This window comes from Notamacropus eugenii, chromosome 4, assembly GCF_028372415.1.
Source record: "Notamacropus eugenii isolate mMacEug1 chromosome 4, mMacEug1.pri_v2, whole genome shotgun sequence".
In the NCBI taxonomy this organism is placed as follows: Eukaryota; Metazoa; Chordata; class Mammalia; order Diprotodontia; family Macropodidae; genus Notamacropus; species Notamacropus eugenii.
The window spans coordinates 423,018,980-423,040,758 of NC_092875.1; the positions used below are offsets into that span (position 1 = coordinate 423,018,980).

Here is a 21,779-nt window from a genome sequence, read left to right on the forward strand (position 1 = left end):
TATGATCCTATGATCTTGTATAACTATGAGTTAGTTGTTACTGCTCTTAGAGCTGTGATGACCCACATTACAATGGAGCCCAGGGACACAGGTCCTGGCTCTTACAAGAAAAGCAGCTGTGCCCTGAGCACGAGCCCATGGAGAGGGCTCTGTATATAGACAAGGACTGAGCCATAATCCCTGCCATCCCCCTTGCACTTGGCAGCCCACAAAAATCAAAGGAGTCTGGGCATGAAAGTGTGAGGAGTGAGTTGTGTGTTGTAAACCATCACAGCTATAAACAGTAATGCCTTTCCAATACAGAGATGTTATTCCCCCTGCCTGGAATGCTCTCCCTCCCTTCTCTAGTCTGTGTCCCATCCTTCCTCTAAGGCACAGTTCAAACCTCACCTCCTCTATTACAGGGCCACAGAGCTAACACAGGAAGGACCTCAGGGTCAACTAGTCCAGACCCTCTTCATTTTACAGATGGAGCCACTGAGGTTCTGAGAATTAAAGGATTTACCTGGGGTCATCCATAAAGAATAAATACTGGAGCTGAGATTTGAACCCAGTGTTCAGTTCAAATCCATTGCTCTTTCCATTTGACCATCCCATTTATTTAGCTTTAAGTCATCAACAAATATTTATTTAACAAGTTCACAAACAACAAAAACTCCCACTATTTACTGCATTTTTTTCTAGATTTTTCTTTGCAAATTAAGCAAAAGAAAGCCCACAGTGTAATAAGCTATTTTTGGTTTAAAAAAAAACCCAAGCTCTGCCTTGAATTATTCTTTGTCTCTTTATGTTCTACATTGCCCCCCACCTCCCAAATAGATTGTAAACCTCTCTAAGCAGGAACCAGATTACCATGTTCTATAGTCCTTTGTAACCCCTGCACCTAGCAAGGGCATGTAGCAGATACTCTGTAAACATAGTTTACTGTTGATGAGAAGGATGATCAGAACCTCTTCTGGTGGAACACTGGCTTTGACTTGCTTGTCTCAAGGCCGGAATGTGATGAGCTGAGCCATTTCTGATCTTCTAACAAAGAAAGGCCTTATGTTTTGCAAAGTGGCTAACTGTGGCCTGGGGTACAGTCCGGGACCACTGAGTAATGTCTATTTATACAAAGCTCATAATTCCATTGGGAATCAAATCCATGATTAGCATGAACCTTATTAGCACTCTATTCTCACCATGTGAGATAACTACCCAGGTAGAAAGCCTTCTGGAGGTACAAAATTACACAACTGACCAGACTTGTTGAATTTCCCCATCTTCGAGTTCCAATGAGTGACACTCAGTTCCTCAAATCTTAACAAATTTTTTCATCAGCCTACAACCCTGGGAGAATAAATACACCAAAAGGTGCTAAGCTCCCATTTTCTAATTCATCTAAAGGTATGCCACCTTCTAAAGAGAAACTATCAAAGAGAACAAAGTGACATTTCACAGGGCTACAAAGATAACACATGAGGAATCCTGAGTTAGCTGAAGTAAGGTATGCACATAGATCATTAGACTTCTGCTTCCTCACAAACTTGAATCCCAGTAATGTTAGTAAGAACAATTTTCCTCCCACACCAGTTTCAACTCACAACTCTCCAAAGTAGCTGATCTTTAACTTTTACAAAGAGTTTAATAATACATGATCTTCCTTTCCTCTCCCCCACACCACCACACACACACACTTCCCATGTCTATTGTCTGTATTAGCTATGTGAAGACCCACATACTCCCCCACAACCGGATGAGTCATAAATGTAAGAGGTATATGGATGTAAACTGAGACAGCATATACTTTCTATGGCCAACAGTGAGTAAAATAAAAGCAGTCCACTGATCTTGACTGTATTACTTCCAGCAGTGCAGGTTACTTCTTATCCAAGGGGCTTTATTAAGTATCACATTTTACAGCTAATTTTACATCACATCTGACTAAAGAATAAGTTCTCTTCTCTGAACAATACACCTTAGGAGAGGGCTCATAGAACTTGGCATTAAAAGTTTGCTAGCCTTCATTTTTGTATAAAGAAAGGTAAATTCTGTTTTCACCTATTTAGATGAAAAATGGTCCTACCTCTGCATTTCAATGATCCCTGAAAACAGGCCTGATTCCTGCAACCTGGAAATTCAGGGACCACTCCTAAAGAATTAGAGTGTTTTCTTGAGGGGGTTTTTTCCCCTTTGCATTTCTGAAAACTTAGACAAAATCAGGCTTAGTCAACCTCCTGTGACCTGTTCTCGCAGAAATGATCTTATGATTCTGGAATTGCGATTTCGAATGTATGTGCCTACCCCAGTGTCTGGTGTTATATTACAGCAGCATGAAAATTAGCCCAGGCCCAAGGAGCCGGCCAACTTCAGAAGCCTTCTTCATGGCTTGCCATGTAATACATGATATGTAGAGCCTCTGACTTCAGCCAGCAGACATTTGGAGACCGTGTTGGCCCTAGCATAGGGTCTAATCTTGCGTGTGTTTAGGTCTGAAAGCGAATCAGAAAAGGCACTCGAGGGCACGTCACAGAATAAGAGCCCTATAAATTCATCACCACTTGCAGCTTCCCCTGGCAAACCGACCGCTCATCCTGAACTGCTCCACATCTGTCCTCTGTGATACACCTCCAGCTGGCAACTCCCACTCCTCTTTCCTTCCTTAGGAGACAAGAGTGAGTGAAGGAGAGACATAAAAGGAGACGAAGGGGAAAAGACAAAGGATAGGAAAGAAGCAAAGCCACCACCACCCCCCCAAGCCCAAGCCATCATCAGGTCAAACTCCTTCTCTCCGACCCCAGAGACAAGAGGAGTGGATCCGGAAGCCAAGAGTGCTGTGGTCAAGTTTGGATTGCCTTAGCTGATCGGCCTGAGCTCTTCCCGGGTTCCATTTGGATCTAATCGGGCAATGTGATTGAAGTCCTCGCCTGCCTTACGGGGATCCTACCGCTTCTCCTTGCACGGCTGAGCCGCACCTCCGCAGCGCCCCTCTCTCCTCCGACTTCGCGTAGTTGTCTACTCCTGACATCCACTCCCACCCACCCCCCACCCCCATCTCGGAAGTCTCACGCACCGCTGCTTCCTTTTTTCTTTTCTTTTTCTTCTCCCTTCCCTAGTTCTCCCCCCTCCCCTTCCACCTCAAGCCCGGGTGGTACGTGTGTGACTGTGGGCTCCTTCCCCCGTCTGCCACCCCCCCCCCGTCTCTCTTCCCCTCCCCCTCCCCACCCCCATCCCCAATATCTCCTCCTTTCCCCCCGCCCCCGGGCCCAAACTCGGGCTCTCCCGGACCAGCCGCTGCTCCTGGAGCCCTGATGTCTTCACTGGACTCCCCGCAGAGGTTGATGGGGTGTCTCGCTCAGCTTTCCAAGCAAGAGGATCTCGGCTTCGGCAGCAGCAGCGGCGGCGGCAGCAGCAGCAGCATCCTCCAGCCCCATCTAGTGCTCCCAGGCGGCGCTCCCCGCGGCGCAGAGCGCTGCCGCGGCTGAGCTACTGAGCGGCTGGGACTCGGGCCAGCGAAGCCCGGAGAGCGGAGCGCGGAGCGCGCATCGCGGCCGAGCTCAGCGCAGCGCGGTGGGGCCGCCTGGCCCCCCACCCAAGGCCGCCGCGGCTGCACGGACTTGGTCCTCTGGGGTGGGGGGAGCAGCCGGGGAGCTGCCGGCCGCGGCCATCCCAGCAGCAGCCGCCGCCGCCGCCGCCGCCACCTCCGTCCACCCCTCCATTGGCTCTTCTCCGGAACGCTTCCAGCAGGGATTGCGAACTTTGTGTCCAGACCTGCTCCGCGGGTCTCTGCGGTCCTGACCTCGGCCCCGATGCGTCTACTGACTGGCACTCGGGCTTCTTGGGGTTAATGTCCAACTGGGGGTCTGCCGAGACCGGATCGAAGGTAAGAGGGGCTGTGGCGGAGGACGTGTCTTCCCATCCCACCCCACTAGGATGAGGGTGGGGAAAGGCGGGGATGGAAAGAACCGGGGTTCCCCTGGCTGGCCCTGGAGCGCCTGGCGCGGGACCGGGCAGCAAAGGAGAAGAGGACAGGAGGATGAGACGAGGAGAAGGTGCGGCGGACCGAAGAGGGAAAGAAGGAGGCTAGGTAGGGTGGGAAACTAGGAAGAAAGGGTGGAAAGGGAGAAGTTGAAAATGAGAAGGCAGAAGGCCCTGCCTAAAAGGGGACTTAGGTAAGTTTGGGGAAGGTTGTCTTCTCCTCAAGTGCAACCCCTCCAGTTCTCCCCCCACCTTCCAGAGCCCAGGATTCCCCTCTGTGGAGCCAGGGTTGTGCCACAGGATCTTTTCTGTCCTGGGGTAGGATGCAAGGGGAAGTGAAGTTGTCGTCCTCCCCACAACTTAAAGTGTCCAGGCTGTTCTCTTTATCCGTGCCTACCATAATACTGGAAGGAAGCTATATTAGCGAGCCTGCTTCAGTCTTCTCTGGGTTGAAAAGAAATGTAGATACCTGGGAGCGTGTGGCAATGGTGCGTAAAAATGCAAAGTGAATACTCCAGTGGTGACTTCTGGCCGAGGCGTTAAAGCGACTTGAATTAAGCCCTTCAAAATAGGTTTAATCCACATTATCATTTGCTGTCCTCCCCATCCAAAAGGTTATGGAAAGATGACTATCCCCTTCCTGAGCGTATACACCTGTAAGGGTGTTCGCCTTTGTACTCCTATCCCTTAGGACTTTCCAAGCCTCTTCGGAGTGGCATAACTTGCCCATTGGTTTTTCTCAAAGCCTCTCCCCAAGTGAAAATTGGTTTGGGAGAGGAGAGATCCTGCAGCTATTTTCCTTTTCTACAGACACATGCTGTCAAAAGTAACCTCAGATAAGCGGAGCACATGCTAGATGAACCCCTGGTCCAAGAGACTGACCAACAACCATTGTGTTTATATCTTGTGTGCCTCTGGCTTCCAGGGATGTCAGTGTGCTGTGGAATGAATTTAAATAAATAAAAACTACAATTTCAGCTATGGCATGAATCTTCTAATGAATGCTTTGTTTTGCTTTATTTGGGGGCTTTTCCTTTAAATGTAGCACCTGTAATATCCCCCCTTTCACAGGTGGGGTCTCCAGAATAGCTACCCCATGTTCAAGTTTCTCTGTGGAGGTGCCTTCATTCAAAAGGATGGCCTTATCAATGAGTCTACTCTTTATCTACTCTTGGCTTCAAGTCTGCAAATAAATTCTAAGCTGAGGAGACCAAGGAAATTAATTCCCTATCCATTCATAGAGAGAGAGAGAGAGAGAGAGAGAGAGAGAGAGAGAGAGAGAGAGAGAGGAGAGAGAGAGAAACCAGATGCCTTTGTTTCTTCCTAAAATATTGTTTGCTTGGTGTCATTTTGATGGGACTAACAAATCCCACAAAATAGTAAATACTTAGGTCCTAGCTGAATTTTGTCCACTTCAGCCACTATGTGTAGCCCCTGATGCCTCTGCTTTCTAAGTGCAGGGCTTAAGGCTGTCAGTGTAGCAAGTGACAAGTGAGAGAAAACTGCAGAAAGACTAAACAATCTCTGTGGTAAGCAGGACTCCCACCAACCTATTCAATACAGGACAGACTTTCAGTCTCTCAACACATCACTGCTCTAGCCTGCTTTGAACTTTCTGTTTTCTTCCACATTTTTCACAGACACTTTCCACCTTATCTCCTGAGATAGGACTCCCATAACCCAGTAAGGAACTAAACTGGTGACCCCCAAAAGCATGGGATGAAAACCAACCTGCTCAGCTCTTAAGAGTATGGTGAGATAGTCACTGGATGGAAATTCATAGGGTTAAAACAAAAGGTTCACAGGATTGTAAACTTAGAAGTTAGAAGTCACCTCAGACCAGAGATGTTAAGTGACTTGCCCTAGGTCACCCAGTAGATAGCAGTTAGCTACTTATTTCCTCATCTTCCTCCTTACTTCCCCACATAACACTTCTCAAAGTATGCTATTTAAAGGCTCATTGCTGAGGGTAAAGTGTTGCTTACAAATATCACTGTTATATATGAATATTTTCTCTGCTCCTTTCCAGTCCTCTTTCCCACAGATTGGTTGCAAACTGACCTACCTTCTTCTCAAAATCCTTATCTCATTTTTTATTTCTCATGTCAATCTTGAAACTAAAGCCCAAATATAACTTTCTCTGACTTAAGAATTAAGAGTGAGGGAGGGGTTCTTGTGGTACAGGTGTTCATCTGGGTGTGAAACAACCTCATTTGACTAGGTTTTCTTAGGTGAAGAGTGAGGACAGACTTCAGTCTCCAAAGAAAAGTTGTCAAGGAACTAGTCCAGGTTAGAGGGGAGTTGGATTGGGAAAGAGAGTGAAGAACAGGGATAGTGTTAGGTAGGAATATCAAATAGTTCTAAGGGTAACTCCATAAGATTTTAAGGTGAGCAATTTCCTCCCTGCTACCACCACCTTCTGTTATACTTGACAAATGACCAAACTTCCCAACTATGTAGTAAGGTGGGATTTACTGAACTATGGTGGGTTTTAGTGCCCCCTAGTGCCCAAAATGAGGAAAAGTTATTCAAACACTTGGTAGAGAGGACAGAGAACTTGTGTTGTAGAGTGGCCCTTTCCAACACCATTGATCCGATTCCTCTCTAGGATCTGTACCATGCTATGTACCTCAGATTTAGGTGCTGAGTACCCCCCTTCTCTTCTTTCTGTAAGGTAGTTCATCAGCCAAAAATACCAGATCAGGAAATCTGGTTTCTTGTTGCCGCTCTGCCACTGTTGACTTCTCCGGCCATCTCTGGTCCTCAGTTGATATCGTTGCATCATCACCATCTTTAAGCGCTATGTTATAATGCTAGCTTTGGAAAGCACTTTATGCGTTATCTCGTTGGATTTTCACAACAACCCTTCCAAAGAGGTGTCATCATTATCCTACTTTTACTGCTGAGCTTAAGTGACTTGTCCAGGATCAATTAGTCTGAGCGCCTTATTGTTGAGATGAAGGAGTTTTGAACTGCTTAATCTCTAAAGTACTTTTATTACTCTAATAATTTACAGCTCTGTGACTTTGTCACTTACTTTATGAGAATTGTTTTGTTTTGTTTTTAAAGCTGTATCTATATGAAAACACTTTGGTGAATGCCATAAGGAGTCTTATGCAAATACAAGGCTGTTATTCTGGGTTTACTGTTGGGCAGACTACTCCGAAAAGAAATGGGGAAGGAAGCAATAGGCACCTTTGTTTGGGAGCAAACAGACGGAAAGAGAATGAAGGAAGAAATAGAGAGAGAAGAGAAAGGAAAGGCGAGTGACAAAACCTGAGGGGGGGCTAAAGAGAAAAAAGAGACCCAGGCCTTTGAGAAACACGTCCAGACCAAGCTGGGCCCTCTTTCTGCAACCCTCTGGAGGCAGGCGCTTCTGCATAGGATGAGCCTGCCTTCGGTTTCCTCCCCAGAGCAGAGAGGAGAACTGAATGAGCTTCTAGCTCCAGAGCCTTCCTTGAGGGCTTTCTCGGGACAGAAGAATGCGCTTTCCCCAGCCCAGGGGGCCTGTTTCGGGGACAGGAAAGAGCCGGGCTGAGAGCGGGAAGACAACCAGGGATCAGGGAGCCTCCTCTTTGGCGGGACGTAGAGTTTTCCACTTCCTCTCCTTTGCCAGCTTCGCCACACTCCTAATTGAGAAACTCCACGTCCAATTTTTGAAATCTCCCATCCGCCCACGGCTGGGGGAAAACCAGGGGAAAGCCCTTTTAATACGGAAAGGAACTCTGTCTCCTTCTTTTGCTGTCGGTGGGCGGGAGGGGAAGGCAGGCGGGCACCTGGGTTGGGATCGGTGCGCTAGCCTCGTGCCCGCGAGCTTTGGGAAGGATGCGGGCTTGTGGGCACGACAGAGGAAGAGAGAGAAGGCCCTTTACGCTTCCCAAAGTCCTGCTTCCTAATTTCCCCCCCCCCCCACACACACCGTTTGCATGGGTTCGGTGTCGTAATGTTTATTTGGAGGGGAAGGCGATGGAACCACGACCTTGCCCCGCTCCCCGGAGGGTCGCTGGCCGCAGCCTCCCCCCAGCTCCGCCGCCGCCCAGCAGACAAGCCCAGGCTGGATTGGGAGGTCGGGGCCGCGGGTCTCTAGGAGTTTCTTTTTCCTCCTGGCGAGTGCGGCCAAACAACTGCTTAAGAGAGCAAACAAATGCCAGGAGAATGGAAAACGCATCCATCTCGGCAGAGCTAGCCCTAGGGCGGGCGGCCTGCACCGTGCGAGGGGGCGGCCCAATTAAACCCTTCTCTAGGCCGGCGGGCCGGCCGGCACTGGGCGGCGGGGGGAAAGTCTGGAGTGCCTGAGAACCAGAAAGGGAGGGCGCAGGAAAGATGTGGCCCAGATAACTACCACTGGCCCGAGGCAGCCTTCGACTTTTGTTTGCTGAAAGCTCTCCTTTCCGCACCCCATCTCCGTGGCTCCATCCCTGCCTTTTCCCCTTTTCGGTGGGAGGGGGCGGGGGCCAACTGGTCCTTTTCCAACGGGTATGTTTTATTTAATGGGAGAGAAGGGCATTAACCACGTGGGGCTCCGGCCGCCTGCAGGGTCCGTCACCAAAAGCCGGTAGAGTTGGGAAGGGAGAGCGACTTTGGGAAGCTGGGGTCAGTGGGCGTCTAGTAAAGACCCAGACTGAACTGGCCCATCGGGTGTTCAGCCCTTAGACCTCGAACCCACGCGCACACACACGGCTCCCCTGTCCTCTCCGGTTCAGCCCAAGTGTTTGTGGCTCGGGAGGAGGGGGGCGCGAGTGGAAAGTAAAGCTTCGCGAGTCACACAAGTTGGACGGCACTGTTTCTCCCCGCCTTCCCTAGGCCTTTTTTTTTTCCTTTTCGGGGGGAGGGGTGGAAGGGGGAGGGAGTGTGAAAAGTCCAAATGGTGCCCCCTGGCTGAGGGAGGCTCGTATTTATTGTATCACGCTCCTCCGGCCCTAAACCCCCACCCTGCCCCAAGCTGGAGCTGGAGCTCGATGTGGAGCGCCAGCGCAGGCCTCCCAGTGCCCAGGTCCCCTTCGCAGAGCGAGCAGCGCCCCGGAGGCGCCGCGGGCACGTCCTTTTCTGCTTGCTCCCGGTCGCGCATCTCGGGCGATCCCTCCCCCGGAGCTGTGAGCAAATTGCAATGCTTTGTGCCTGGAGAGGCTTGGCTGGGGCTGCATGGGAGAGCGCGCGGGAGGCTTCCTCGGTCTGGTCTCCCTGGAAAGTGAGAGGACGTGGGGAGAGGTGGGGGAACTAATGGGGCGGCAGGGAGGGGGAGATTGCAAGAGTGCTGCTGCTGATCAAATGTTGTAAGACAAGTGCCATCGCTGCCTTACCCCTAAACAGAATTAAAGCTGCCAGATTCCTACTAACATTCCTTTCCTGTCCCCAATAAAAGTTTGTTGGTTTGTTTTTTGTTTTTTTTTTCCCCTTTGGTGCCAGGTTAGTGAAAGAAAAAAAAACCGGGCTGCCCATAGACAAAGATGCAAGTGCATAAAGCGAAACCGGCTGTAGTCACTTATTCCAAGTGATGGACCAGGAAATCCTAGGCAGAAATTTCATTGTAGTTCTTACTACGTATAGCTACTAATAGCTACATTGTAGCTATTAGCGTGGGGGAGCCCTGCGATGGGGAGGAAGATCGGCTTCCACGGAGGGGCTTCCCACCGAGGGAGGGAGTTTCTCTGGGGAAGGTTGGTTTCTCCGAGCTGTCTTGGTCTGGGGGTTTGAGGGGAGGATGAGGGGCGGGGAAATGAAAGGTGCTAAAGCTGAATTGGGGGATGGGGTGGGGTGAGGAAGGAGCTTGGACTCTGAGTCTGCAGCCTGGGCTGCAGATGTGGGGCAGGGCAGGAGCAGCTACCCAGCTCCAAGGCTCCCCCACCCCAGAGGTGGGGTCGAGGTGGAGAAAAGGGGGGACGCCGGACTTGAAAAGAAATCTGCACTGGCTCCCTGGGTCCCCAGGAAAACATGAGAGGAAGAGGATAGCACCCCTGCCAGCAATGGGTGCGTGCTGGCAGGGTTTCGGGACTGAGCTCCCTTGGGAGGGTTTCATCTAGGGAGACAGAAAGGGCCGCCAGAGACAGAAGTCCAAGCCCTGTCCCCCTTTCGTTCAAGTCCCAGCATTCTGTATTACACAGTTGTAATGGGAAAGATTCCCAACTGGTAAGTTTGCTCCCAAAGGGAATAGTAATAATTATACGCGAGGTGGGTTCTTTAATGAAGCAGTCAGCTGGGGGTTCGCAGGTGCATCAACTGGCATGAATGTGAAAGTTGGGGGGGAGACTGGCTTTGCAGTGGGAGGGAGAGGGGATTGTGGCTGTCCACACGACTGGAAGATTGATCTCTCCCTATCTCTCTCTCTCTCTCCTGACCTCCCCCCCCCCCCCCCCCAACCCTCCAGGAGCCGCCGCTGGACGGGAATCTAAGATGAAGTTATGGGATATTGTGGCTGTCTGCCTGGTACTGCTCCACACTGTGCCCGCCTTCCCGCTGCCTGCTGGTAAGAAGTATCCTGGAGGGTCAGAAGAAGAGCGCTCCCCCAGCCGACCGGCTCCTTACGCTGTGAGAAGTGACTGTAAGAAACGTTCCCCATCATAGCCACCCTTTCAGACCTACTAATCATGCACAAAACCAAAGCAAATAGACTGCACCCCCAGGGGTAGAGATGATCTTCTCTTAGCCCTTGTGGGACCAAGGACAGGGCTGCTAAGAGAAGATGGGAGAGTGAACTTTTTCCACAAAAGAGAGTGGTGATGTAGCAAGGGTCCAGGGAAAAGGGAACACTGATTTTAGCATCAGATGCCTTGGGCTGGACCCCAGCTCCGCCACTTTGGAACAAATTTCATCCTTTTATGGGACCTCAGTTTCCTCTTTTGTAAAATGAGGAGGTAGGCAGGGAAACGGCTGTGTGTATGTGTGACCTTTCTATGTAGTATGAAAAGAACCCTGGATTTGGAATTACAAGACCTAAATTCAGATACAGGCTTTGCTATATACTACCTGTGTGGTTTGGGGGCAAATTCCTTTACCTCTCAGGGCCTTGGTGTCCACTTGTAAAGTGAGAAATTTGGAGCTTGTCCCTTCCATCTCTAAATCTATGATCCTGTGACTTAGAGGAGCTCTAAAGTTCCGTCCAACTCTAAATCCCATGATCCCTAGGAGGTTCAGAGTTACAAAATTATTTTTAAAGTGCTTGCTGGTAAAAAAGTAGCAGAAAGTGGTTAGATTTCAAGAGGTCTGTGAACTTGGATGAGAATTTTTTTCTTGTTTTCACTAACCTCCAACTGAAATTTAGCATTTTCTCCAATTATTTTACAATGTTGTTCTGAGAAAGGGTCCGTAAGCTTCCCCAGATTGCCAAAAAGGTCCATGGCACCGAAAAAAGTATGAGATTGCTTCTCCAGCCTAGCTGTTTAGTTGGGGGAAATTACTGCTTGGAAGATAAGCCCTTTGAGGGCAGGTACCATTTCACTTTTGTTTTAATACATGTGTACTAACTGATGGAGGTTCACCATGCAGAGTACCTCATCTGCCAAACAATTTTCCATTTTAGTCTATCCTTTCCAAAAGAGAGGTTCCTTCACATAAACTCAGCCAGAGACAAGATATCTTTATAGAGAGGGCACACTGCTAGGCAGTGTCAAGTCTAGACAAAAGAATTTATTTCCATTTCAATATTAAGTAAAATTGCCACCAAAGCAACCTCTGAAAGAGGCTGCCTCTTAAAGGTATATCTCTTAAAGGAGGTATCCCCATTCTGTTCCCCACCACCACCCCCATCTTACTTCTGATAGGGCCTCTGTGCCCACTAGACTAGAGGACCAGTGCAGCTTTGGAAAATTTGTCTTGTGGATCTGGAGTTTATAGAGTTATCTGAGTGTGATATGACTATGTCCTTCTCCCTAGACTTATTTCTGATATAGATGTGCTACTCCATTCCTACATCCTATACCGCTTTGAGAAAATCCAAATTTTAATTTTGTGACACTTGAGTTTGAGGATCTGACCCATGATTTCATCCACATGGAGAAATTCTTCCACTATTCTAGAGCATATTTCTACCATAAAGTATTAGAAAAGGAAAGTGCTTTAGTCCCTAAGGTTGCTCAGTTTGTCTGAAGTCAGTATGTGTTAGAGTTTGAACAAAACCTTCTATCCATTATACTTACACGTTGTCTCCAATAACAAATAAATGAGACAATTACTCACATTTCAAAAGGAGTCTTTCGTTTAACAAAAATATTCTGCAGAGATCTTATAAATAGCAGATTTCCCTAGTGTTTCATAAATGGTGATTTGATTAAGTAAAGTGTGCTCCACTCAAAACCTTTTAGCCATGTTTTTATTGAATGAATTAATGCAAATCTACATTATAATGCATGAACAGGGGATAATGATAAAAAGCTCCCATCCAATGAGCTAACCTGATGACTCCTTTCTTTTTGAGGTAACATGACAGAAATAGAAATTTTAGAGGCTAATTAGCAATAGAAAATTCCCATCCAAGGAACTGACCTGATGAATTCTTCCTTCTCTTTTCCTAAAATCATTCTCTATGTAGGCATGGCCACCATCCAGTCTATTCCTGTGAAATTACTTTGGTTATAATCATAATAGAGGCAGCCAGAATACTCTGGCCATATGGTAGGAGGTGGAGATTAATAGTCAGCCTAGACTAAGAGGCCTTAAGGCTAGGAAACAGCTTATGGAATGTGACGTGCGTGTTATGGACCTAAGTACAGAGGCATAGCCATCTTTCTTCCCAGGGCCCCAGGAAAGAGGAGTGAGCTACATTGTTTATAGGGTGCCATAGATGAACACAGATAGGTACATTAACAATGGAAGCGTGATTTATAAAATTGAAAGAGGTAATATTGTTGACACCTTGGAATAAAAGGATCTGTGTTAAGAGAACACCAGCCAAAAATAGTTGTGTTATGAGCCTATTTTTAAAAGCATTAGAGCTGTCGATTCAAAACATTAACTTGACTTTTAGCTGATGTAAATTCACTAATCATTTGCAAGAACCTCTAACTGACTGTAACATTAAAGTAAGTGGTGCTGCCTACTTACCACAGTTACCTTTAAACCCCATTTCCAAAGCAATACATATAAGAAAGGCATAACAGCTTTTTTACCCACACAATATAACACCAGCATAGGTCGGGAGGAAAAAGAGAAAAATGGAAAATAACTGCTTACCAGCCATTACCTGAATAAAACAGAGTTTATTTCCAGCCCCATCTGCATAAAATAATGGCAGTCTGTGTCCCAGTGAGCAGAGGAATGTCTTGATGTTGCTCAGACAGCAAAATAATGGAGTACATATATGGCAAAGAGTCAGGTAGATATGAGTTGGAATTCCAGAACCAAAGCACCATGGGCACAACATTTACCATCTCTGTACCTTAGTTTCCTTATCTGTTGAAGGGCTGTTACTAGCCACATTACTTACTTGAAAAGGTCATTGTGATGAAAACACTTAGCAGACTTTAAATAAATGTATAAATTTGAACTATTATGTAAGGAAGTCAATGTAGTGAAAAGAGTGATGGACTTGATTTACAAGCTAGAATTTGACCCCAGTTCCCGTACAACATTTATGTGGAGTCATAAGGAAATCATTTAAAGAATCTGCGAACCTCATTTCTCTCATCTATAAAATGGGTGTGATTGCATTAGTTGCACTGCCTGTCTCACAGAATTATTGTAAGGCAAAAGATGTCTTACAAACCTTAAACTGCCATGTGAACATGAGCTATTTAGATATAGATATAGATATGTATATGCATATACATGTGTATATATTTACATGTACTGTTGCATATCTATATGTACATGTACATATAGATATGTATATGCATATACATGTGTATATATTTATATGTACTGTTATTCATTGGGCAGCTACATAGTGCAGTGGATAGAGTGGGGTCAAGAAAACCTAAGTTCAAATCTAGTCCCAGACACTTATTAGCTGTGTGACCCACTTAACCCCAGTTGCTTCAGTTTCTTCATCTGTAAAAATGAGCTGGGGAAGGAAATGGAAAGCCACTCCAGTATTTTTGCCAAGAAAATTCCAAATCAGAGACAACTAAACAAGAACCAGATACTGCTTTGCAGCAGTGAGAGCCCCTGTGTTAGATCACACAATTAATGATAATACATTTCTAATATATTGTTTTTATGTTACATAGTATTATAATACATTATATTATTTTATGATGTATTATGTATTATAAATGTACATTTTATTGTATATAATATGTGATGTATTATAATATGCTATATATACATATATATGTGTATATATAAAATATGTAATCATAAAGGGACCTTGAATGAGGAAACTGCAAAGCATTGTTTAAACACCTTGACTTCATTCCAAGTACATTCAGGTAGGCAGGCCTATCGGCCTAGTAAGGCTGATAAATAACAGTGGGCCCTCTTTGAACATTCAGCCAGTTCACGCTGCTAATAATAACGGCGCTATTACATTTGTTGTTGATGTTCAAGTTTTTCTTCACTCATGAGGCACAAAGTCTTCTGTAGTAAACCATCACACATGTTTCTAAACATTGAATTCCACTGGAAAGTAGGAAGGACTCCAATGGCTAAACCCATGGGTATGCTGGTAAATGTTTAACAAATGGCTCTCTGAAAGAAAAAGAAGAAAAAAAAGACCTGTGGCACACTTTTAGTTTAATCTGCATTATTCACGTTTTCTTAAGTCTAGACGATTGACAAAACCATAAATTAAGTCCCAATTTGTAATGTTGGTCAATTTCCAAAAGACATTTAAGCATAAAAATTAACAATCAGCTCTTGAGAGCTGATCAGACCTGGCTCTAGCATACCCTTGGCTGAATCCTTCTGATTTCTTTTAAAGGTTAGCAGCCTAGTTATTGAGGAAAAAATCCAAAGTTTTTCAAGTTTGTGAAGAAGAGAGAGAACACACTGTAGGAGAGAGTTACCCTCAAAGTCAGGAAGGCCTGGCTTCCAGTCTCTTCTCTGACACATACTAGTGTGATGCTGGGCAGATGCCTCAACCTCTCAGGGCCAAATAACTCTCTAAGATTATATATTGCAGACTAATTGCTGATCTATATTGGTAGAGGGAGTTTCTTCGCTGTGAGTTCAATATACCAGTTAAAAAACAGGTCTAGACTAATAATAAGCACAGTAGTAGTAACAGTAAAGTTTATAAAGAAGAAATTCATGTACATTGTGGCTAGTTCACTCTTAAATTTGAGATGAGATATGTTGTCTTGCTTCCAATGCAAATGAGGCCATCAGAGCAACCCAGCTGGTGGTTGGGTTGGGTCTATTTTGGAAAATATTAATGACCCCATAAAAGTCATACGCAAACAAGTTGAACTCACATTGCTGTCTTACCCCATGGTGTTTTGTTCCCTAAATGCGGGGACACCAGCATCATGCAGCTTCTGTAACATTCCCTCATTTGAAATTTAAAATCTACTTTGTGGGTTTTCCAAAACTGCTCAACAGTATCTTCAAAAGAAGAAGAATCACAGATGAATCTTAAATCATTCTGTTTTGCTACATGGGGAAAAAGCTTAATGAAGAAAGAAGTCACAGGTTCCTAAGAACGGTGTAGCAGCCATCTCATCTAGCCCCTTCATTTTCCTGGGAGGATACTGAGCCCCAATTTGAGAGCTAATTTGAGTCGGAAATATTTATATAAAGAGCAACACAACTAGCTATTCTTATCCCTGGGGTATGCTCCACGAACTGAGCCCCTGAAAGGGGTCCAGAGCCAGAAGTTTGGTTCAGGGGGGACAGAGTCCGGAACAGGCCCCTTCCAACCTGCAACCTGACCTGTGTCCATGGTATGGGGACTGCCATCCTTTGATCTCCACCTTCATCTCTGTACCACCCCTTTCAGGGCTAATGTATTTGTCTAAGTGTAATTATGCAGCATATGACCCAACCAAGAATTGCGCAAGGGAAGAAAAGGCCTCTTTTTAATGGAAGGGGCTGGGCTCAGTGGCCTCTGAGATCTCTTCTAGCTCAAGAACCAATAGTTCTGTGAGTTGCTCCTGCCTTTCACAGCAACTTCCCTTCTGCTTTTGAACCTTCACTAAGTTGGTTTACTTTCAGTGCCTTTTCTATGTGTGGGTGGTATCTAAATGTTTGTAAATTGAGGATTACCTCAGCTGTTATTTTGGTTTTTCAATCATTTGGTCTAGATATTTAGCATCTAAAAAAACAGCAAAAATAAAATAGATCACCTGGTTCAATTCCTTCCTTTTACAGTTGGGGAAACTGATGCTCAATATCTTTAGTGAGAAGCTAGCTTTTGTATAGCACTTTAAGGTTTGCAAAGTATTTTGGAAGTATTATCTCACTTGATCCTCAAAACAACCCCAGAAGATAAGAGTTATTATTAATCTCCATTTTGCACATGAGGAAACTGAGGCAGAGGTTAAGTGACTTGACCAGAGTCACACAGATAGCAAACATCTGAAGCTACATTTGAATTAGGGTCTTCCTGACCCAGGTTCAGCATTCTATCTGCTATGTCCTAGGTGTGAAATGTTACTGTTAAAATGTAGTATAATACCAAGTTCTGAGTCAACTGAGGTACCTTCACTGGTCCACATTAGATTTAAACTCTGATATTTCAGTGAATCATGATTCCATTTATGTGGGTCATCCCTTCATTAATGCATCTCAGAACCTGACTATATCCTTTCCCTCCTTTGTCACCTTCCACAATAGTGGAACACAAGGTACTGGGCCTTCTTCTAGAACAGTGGTTCTCAAGGTGACTCCCAGAGACCATTTCAGGGGGCCCATGAGGTCAAAACTATTTTCATAATAGCATTACCGTGTTTTAATTTTTAATACGGTAAGTTTCAGTAGATATGGCTCATAAATAAACACTTTTTGGGGGATCTTCAATAATTTTTGAGAGAGTAAAAGCATCCTGAGACCAAAAACTTTGAGAAGCGCCATTCCAGACTGCCTGACATTGGCTAGGTGCTGTTGGCGCAGCACATGAGCTGCCCATCGGTTACCCCTTGCTCTTGCTACATGCCACACTGGCCTACCTCCCTTTCCGGTCACACATCTCTCTGATGATATCCTTTACAGGCCTCTTTCTTTCCTTGCGCAATTCTTGGTTGGTCATATGTTGCATAATCAGTTATACAAACTTATTCGCCCAGAAAGGGGTGGTGCAGAGATGAAGCTGGGGAATCAAAGGATGGCAGTCCCCAGACCGTGGACACAGGTCAGGTTGCAGGTTGGAAGGGGCCTGTTCCGGACTCTTTCCCCCCTGAACCAAACTTCTGGCTCTGGACCCCTTTCAGGGGCTCAGTTCTTGGAGCATACCCCAGGGATAAGAATAGCTAGTTGTGTTGCTCTTTATATAAATATTTTAGACTCGAATTAGCTCCCAAATTGATCTGGCTCTCAGTTCCAGCACCTATTTTATGTAATAACTTGGGACCTAGAGCATGAAAGCTAGCTACCCTAGAAATAAAAGTAGTCAGTGCCCTTCCGTCTTTGGTTATTTTGCACTATTCATAAACAGGCAGCACCTTTCTTTAAGCAGAATGCTGCAAACTTTCCTTACTTTTCTAAATTCATGTACATTGAATTTGCTTTTCTAACCTACAGGAGTTCAGACTGTGAACAAGAGGGTGACCAGCCACCCTCTGCTTCACAGAGAAATAGGACATGATTCTGATCCTTCAATCAGATTGAATATCGGACTAGAACACAGTAAACAATAATTAATCTGGCCAAAGTAGCCTACCGTGGCCTGTAGCTGTGGAAAGATGAAGGAAGAAAAAAAGTCATTTTAGGTGGGAGAGAAGAGCATGGACAAAAGGTAGGGAACTGAGAATGAGCTTGTACGGAAAGAGGGAGGGACAGACAGAGTAGACTCCAGGCCTATTGCAGCAGAGGGTTGTTGTATTAGAGGGGGTGGGGGGAGAGCAGAGAGAGGAAGGCTGGATAGCGGAACCACAAAGAGGCCATTAAAAGCAAACAGAGGAACTTAGCCCTGATTTGGTAGATAATGGGGAGCCATGGTTGATTCTTGAGGAGAGTACTAGGAAACCAAATCATTGTATCACAGATACAAAGAAACCTGAGGTATACTTCTAAATTGCCAAATTAATCAATCACTTTACCTATGACTAATCAATTAAGCATTACCGTGTACTAGATAGACAAGGGAGCAGCTAGGTGGTATAATCGATAGAACCCTAGTCCTGGAATAAGGAAGACCTGAGTTCAAATCTGGCCTCAGACACTTAACCAGCTATATGACCCTGGGCAAGTCATTTAGCCATTGTTTCCCTCAGTTTCCTCATTTATAAAATGAGCTGGAGAAAGAAGTGGCAAACCAAGAAAACCCCAAATGTGGTCACAAAGACTCAGACACAAATGAAACACCTCAACAACAATGTACTAGACAAAAAATGAAATAGTCTCCAACTCCAAGAATCTTATATTCTATTGGGAGAAACAACCTGTATGCATACACGCATATTTAAAATTAACACAAGGGACACAAGTTTCTGGGGAAATCAAGAAAGGTTTCATAGAGACAAAAGTGCTTGAGCTGAATTTAAAGGAGACTATAGACTCTGAGAAGAGGAAATGTGGAAGGAATGCATTTGAGGTGTAAAGGAGAATGAATGTTGTGTATGAAGAACAGTTAGAAGGCTAGTTTGTCTGAAATGTAGATTGTATGAATGGGAATAATATGCAGTAATCTTGGAGTGATGTGGAGCTAGCTCATGAACAATTTTAAATACCAAATAGAAAAATCTGTATTTGGCCCTGTTTGGTTGGATGGCTGGTTGTTGTCCATCATTCTCTAGAAGGACCAAAATGACCTCTTTGCATTGGGGTTAAAGTAAAGTGTGTCTGACTGTGACTGGTCTGACCAATACAAGCTCAGAATGCTCTACCACAGGTCTGGCACAAAGAGTTGGTATGAACATTTGAAGAGGGGATATCTCTAAATTTGTACATCTCACAATTCTTTTGAGCTACTTTAACTCTGTTTTGCTCATAGAGCACCTCACCTTCTTTGATGCAGGCACACCATACTGGGCAGTTTTGTGTCAGTGTCTCCCATGTCTCACAGTCGATTCCAGAGTTCTTCAGAGAGAAAGGGGGAAATAAACTACACATACACTCATTTGACCCTAGAGATACTAGGGATCCACTATACCTGGACCCGGAAGTAACATGGTCAGATATGTGCTTTAGGAATATTACTTCGGCAACCGTGAGGAGGATGGGTTTTAGAGATAATAGTTGAGGTAAGGGCACTGATTGAGTTATTTACCATAGTTTGAGCAAGGAGTGAAGAATGCCTAAACTAGGGTGGTTGAGTGTTTGATTATGGAGATGGCGATAGATAAGAAATGTTGTGTGGGTAGAACTGGCAATAGCTGGCAAGTGACTGGATATATAAGGTAAAGAGAGAGTGAGGAATTAATAAGGATGACTCTAAGGTTGTGAACATGAGGGACTGGAAAGATAGTGGTGCCTTTGACAAAACAGCTGTATTTGGAAGGAAAGGTGATGAATTCTGTGTTGGACTTGTCGAGTTTGATACGTCTGCAGGACATTCAGTTTGGAATGACCAATATAGGCAGATGGTGATGTGGGGGCTGTCATTCAAGAGAGAGACTGGAGCTAGATATGTAGACCTGTGAATCATCTGTCTAGAGAAGACAATTAAAGCCATGTGACCCAAGAAGATTGCCAAGGGAGAGAAAATATAGAGAGAGCAGAGAAGAGGGTCTCAGACAGAAGACCCAGAGTAAGGAGGCTCTGTAGGGATGATGATGCAGCAAAGGAGACTGGGGAGATCTGTAAATGGGGGCTGTTTAGTATTAAGGTGTCCCCAGAAAGGCTTTCATCTACATATTGTCAGAAGTATCTTGAAGATTATTTTTAAGGAATTGTATTCCTATCTTTTAATAAGCCTCTGGTGAATCAGTTTACTGAAATGCTTAAACAAGTGAAATTAAAATGAAACCTGACAGCATAAGACAGAATTAGAATTGGAAGGGACTGCACAGAAATCATCTAATCCAACCTTCCTCATTTTACAGATGAGGCCCAGGGAGGTCAGCGTCATACAGTCATAGATTTAGAGCTGGAAGGAAGCTTAGATATCAGTTAATTCCCCTCCCTTTACAGAGAAGTAAGTAGACAAGCTGGCACAGTAGTCCTCTGGCTCCATCACTAAGCATACCTAAACCAGTTTTTAGAAGGTAGGTTTTGTTTTAAGGCTAAATGAGCTCTTTTGGACCAGAAAAGAAAAGAAGTTCCACAGAAATGATTTCCTATCCCCACTACTGTGATTCCCCAAAGTACCCTTCTTCTGAAGAATAATATATTTCATAATAATAACTAAGATTTATATAGCCCTTTAAGATTTGCAAAGTGCTTTACTAATTCATTTGAACTTCACAACAATCTTGTAAGGTATGATCCCCATTTTACAGATGAGGAAACTGAGGCAGAGGTTCTGTAACTTACATAGTGCCACATAGCTAGTAAAATGTCTGAGGAGGGATTTGAACTCAGGTCTTTCCCAATTCTTGGTCCAGTGTACTATTTGCGGCACCATCTAACTGCCAAGTCTTGCAAATAACTTTCCAGAAAGGACTTTGGTTCTCCAAAGTTTGTAATAACTTCTTAACATTTGCCAATAACATCCTTAACCACTCACCAGCCCTGGGCTTCTTTCCATTTCTCCCTTTATCAGAAGAATAAGAAAACACAAACATCTGCTTTCTAAAAGGACATTCAGGTTCTCCCCCAAAACACAGATTTCCAGAAAGAGCCAACAAAAAGTAAACAGAAAGGAGAGGGTAGCGAATATTCACTTTCTTTTAGGTCCAGCGCATGATTTTTATTTGGGTCATTGTGGACACGTCATCTAATGATTATTTTGCTGCTTGTTCCAAAGTACAAATCAGGAAACCTGGTGCCAAAAAACATGAATTAATTAAATTCTCTTGCAGTACTATTGTTTTTACTGGTGAAAGAGATAGATGGTCACAGACAGAGCTAAAGTGAGGAATTAGGTTAATGATCTGGATTTTTCCAGCAAAAGAGCAGAAAGTCAAGAAGGCAATTTTGTATGGTGAAAAACTGATGTTCAGTCATTTTTTTGGCTGTGTCTCACTCTTTGTGACCCCTTTAGGGATTTTTTTTGGGGGGGGAAAGATACTAGAGTGGTTTGCCGTTTCCTTCTCTTGCTCATTTTACAGATGAGGAAACTGAGGCACTCGGGTTTAAGTGACTTGCCCTGGGTCACATAGCTAGTAAGTATGTTCAGATTTGAATTTAGATCTTCCTGACTGCAGGCCTGGTACTCTATACACTGTGCCATCTGACTTCCCCTTGGTGACAAGATTTGGAGTCAAAGGATGTGTGTTCAGATCCAGGGACCACTTCACTCCCTTTGTGACTTTGCAAGTGACTTAACCTATCTGAGGCTCAGTAAAATGAAAAGTTTGGCTTATATTACTTCTAAGATTTCTTTCAGCTCTAAACTTATCATTTTGTGCACCTAGCACATTGACAGGCTACTTAAAGAAATATTTCTTGCCCTCAGGCAGGTAGGTAGCACAGTTGATAGGGTTCCCTGGCCTGGAACCCTGTGGCCTCAGACACCTACACTGAGCTTTCATTTCATTGGCTACGGATGCTAAGTGCTATAGGAGCTAAGTGGAGGGAAAGAAAGGTGAGTGTAGGATGGAGTGGTCAGAAGCGAGGCTGATGCAGAAGGTAGAATTTCAGCTACGCTCAGAAGGGTAGGCAAATTTTAGAAGCTGTTGTACATTGCCTGTGGG

The 21,779-nt window shown here is 45.0% G+C and overlaps 1 protein-coding gene across 1 annotated transcript in view; it reads left to right on the plus strand.

Moving 5' to 3' along the window:
• Window positions 1-2,566: 2,566 nt before the first annotated feature.
• GDNF (glial cell derived neurotrophic factor) overlaps window positions 2,567-21,779 on the plus strand; it is a 38,600-nt gene continuing 19,387 nt past the window's right edge. The window contains exons 1-2 of the mRNA XM_072605785.1: window positions 2,567-3,862; window positions 10,322-10,495. Of these exons, the coding sequence (XP_072461886.1) occupies window positions 10,348-10,495 (148 nt within the window). The 5' untranslated portion in view covers window positions 2,567-3,862; window positions 10,322-10,347. The remainder of the gene's footprint in view (window positions 3,863-10,321; window positions 10,496-21,779) is intronic.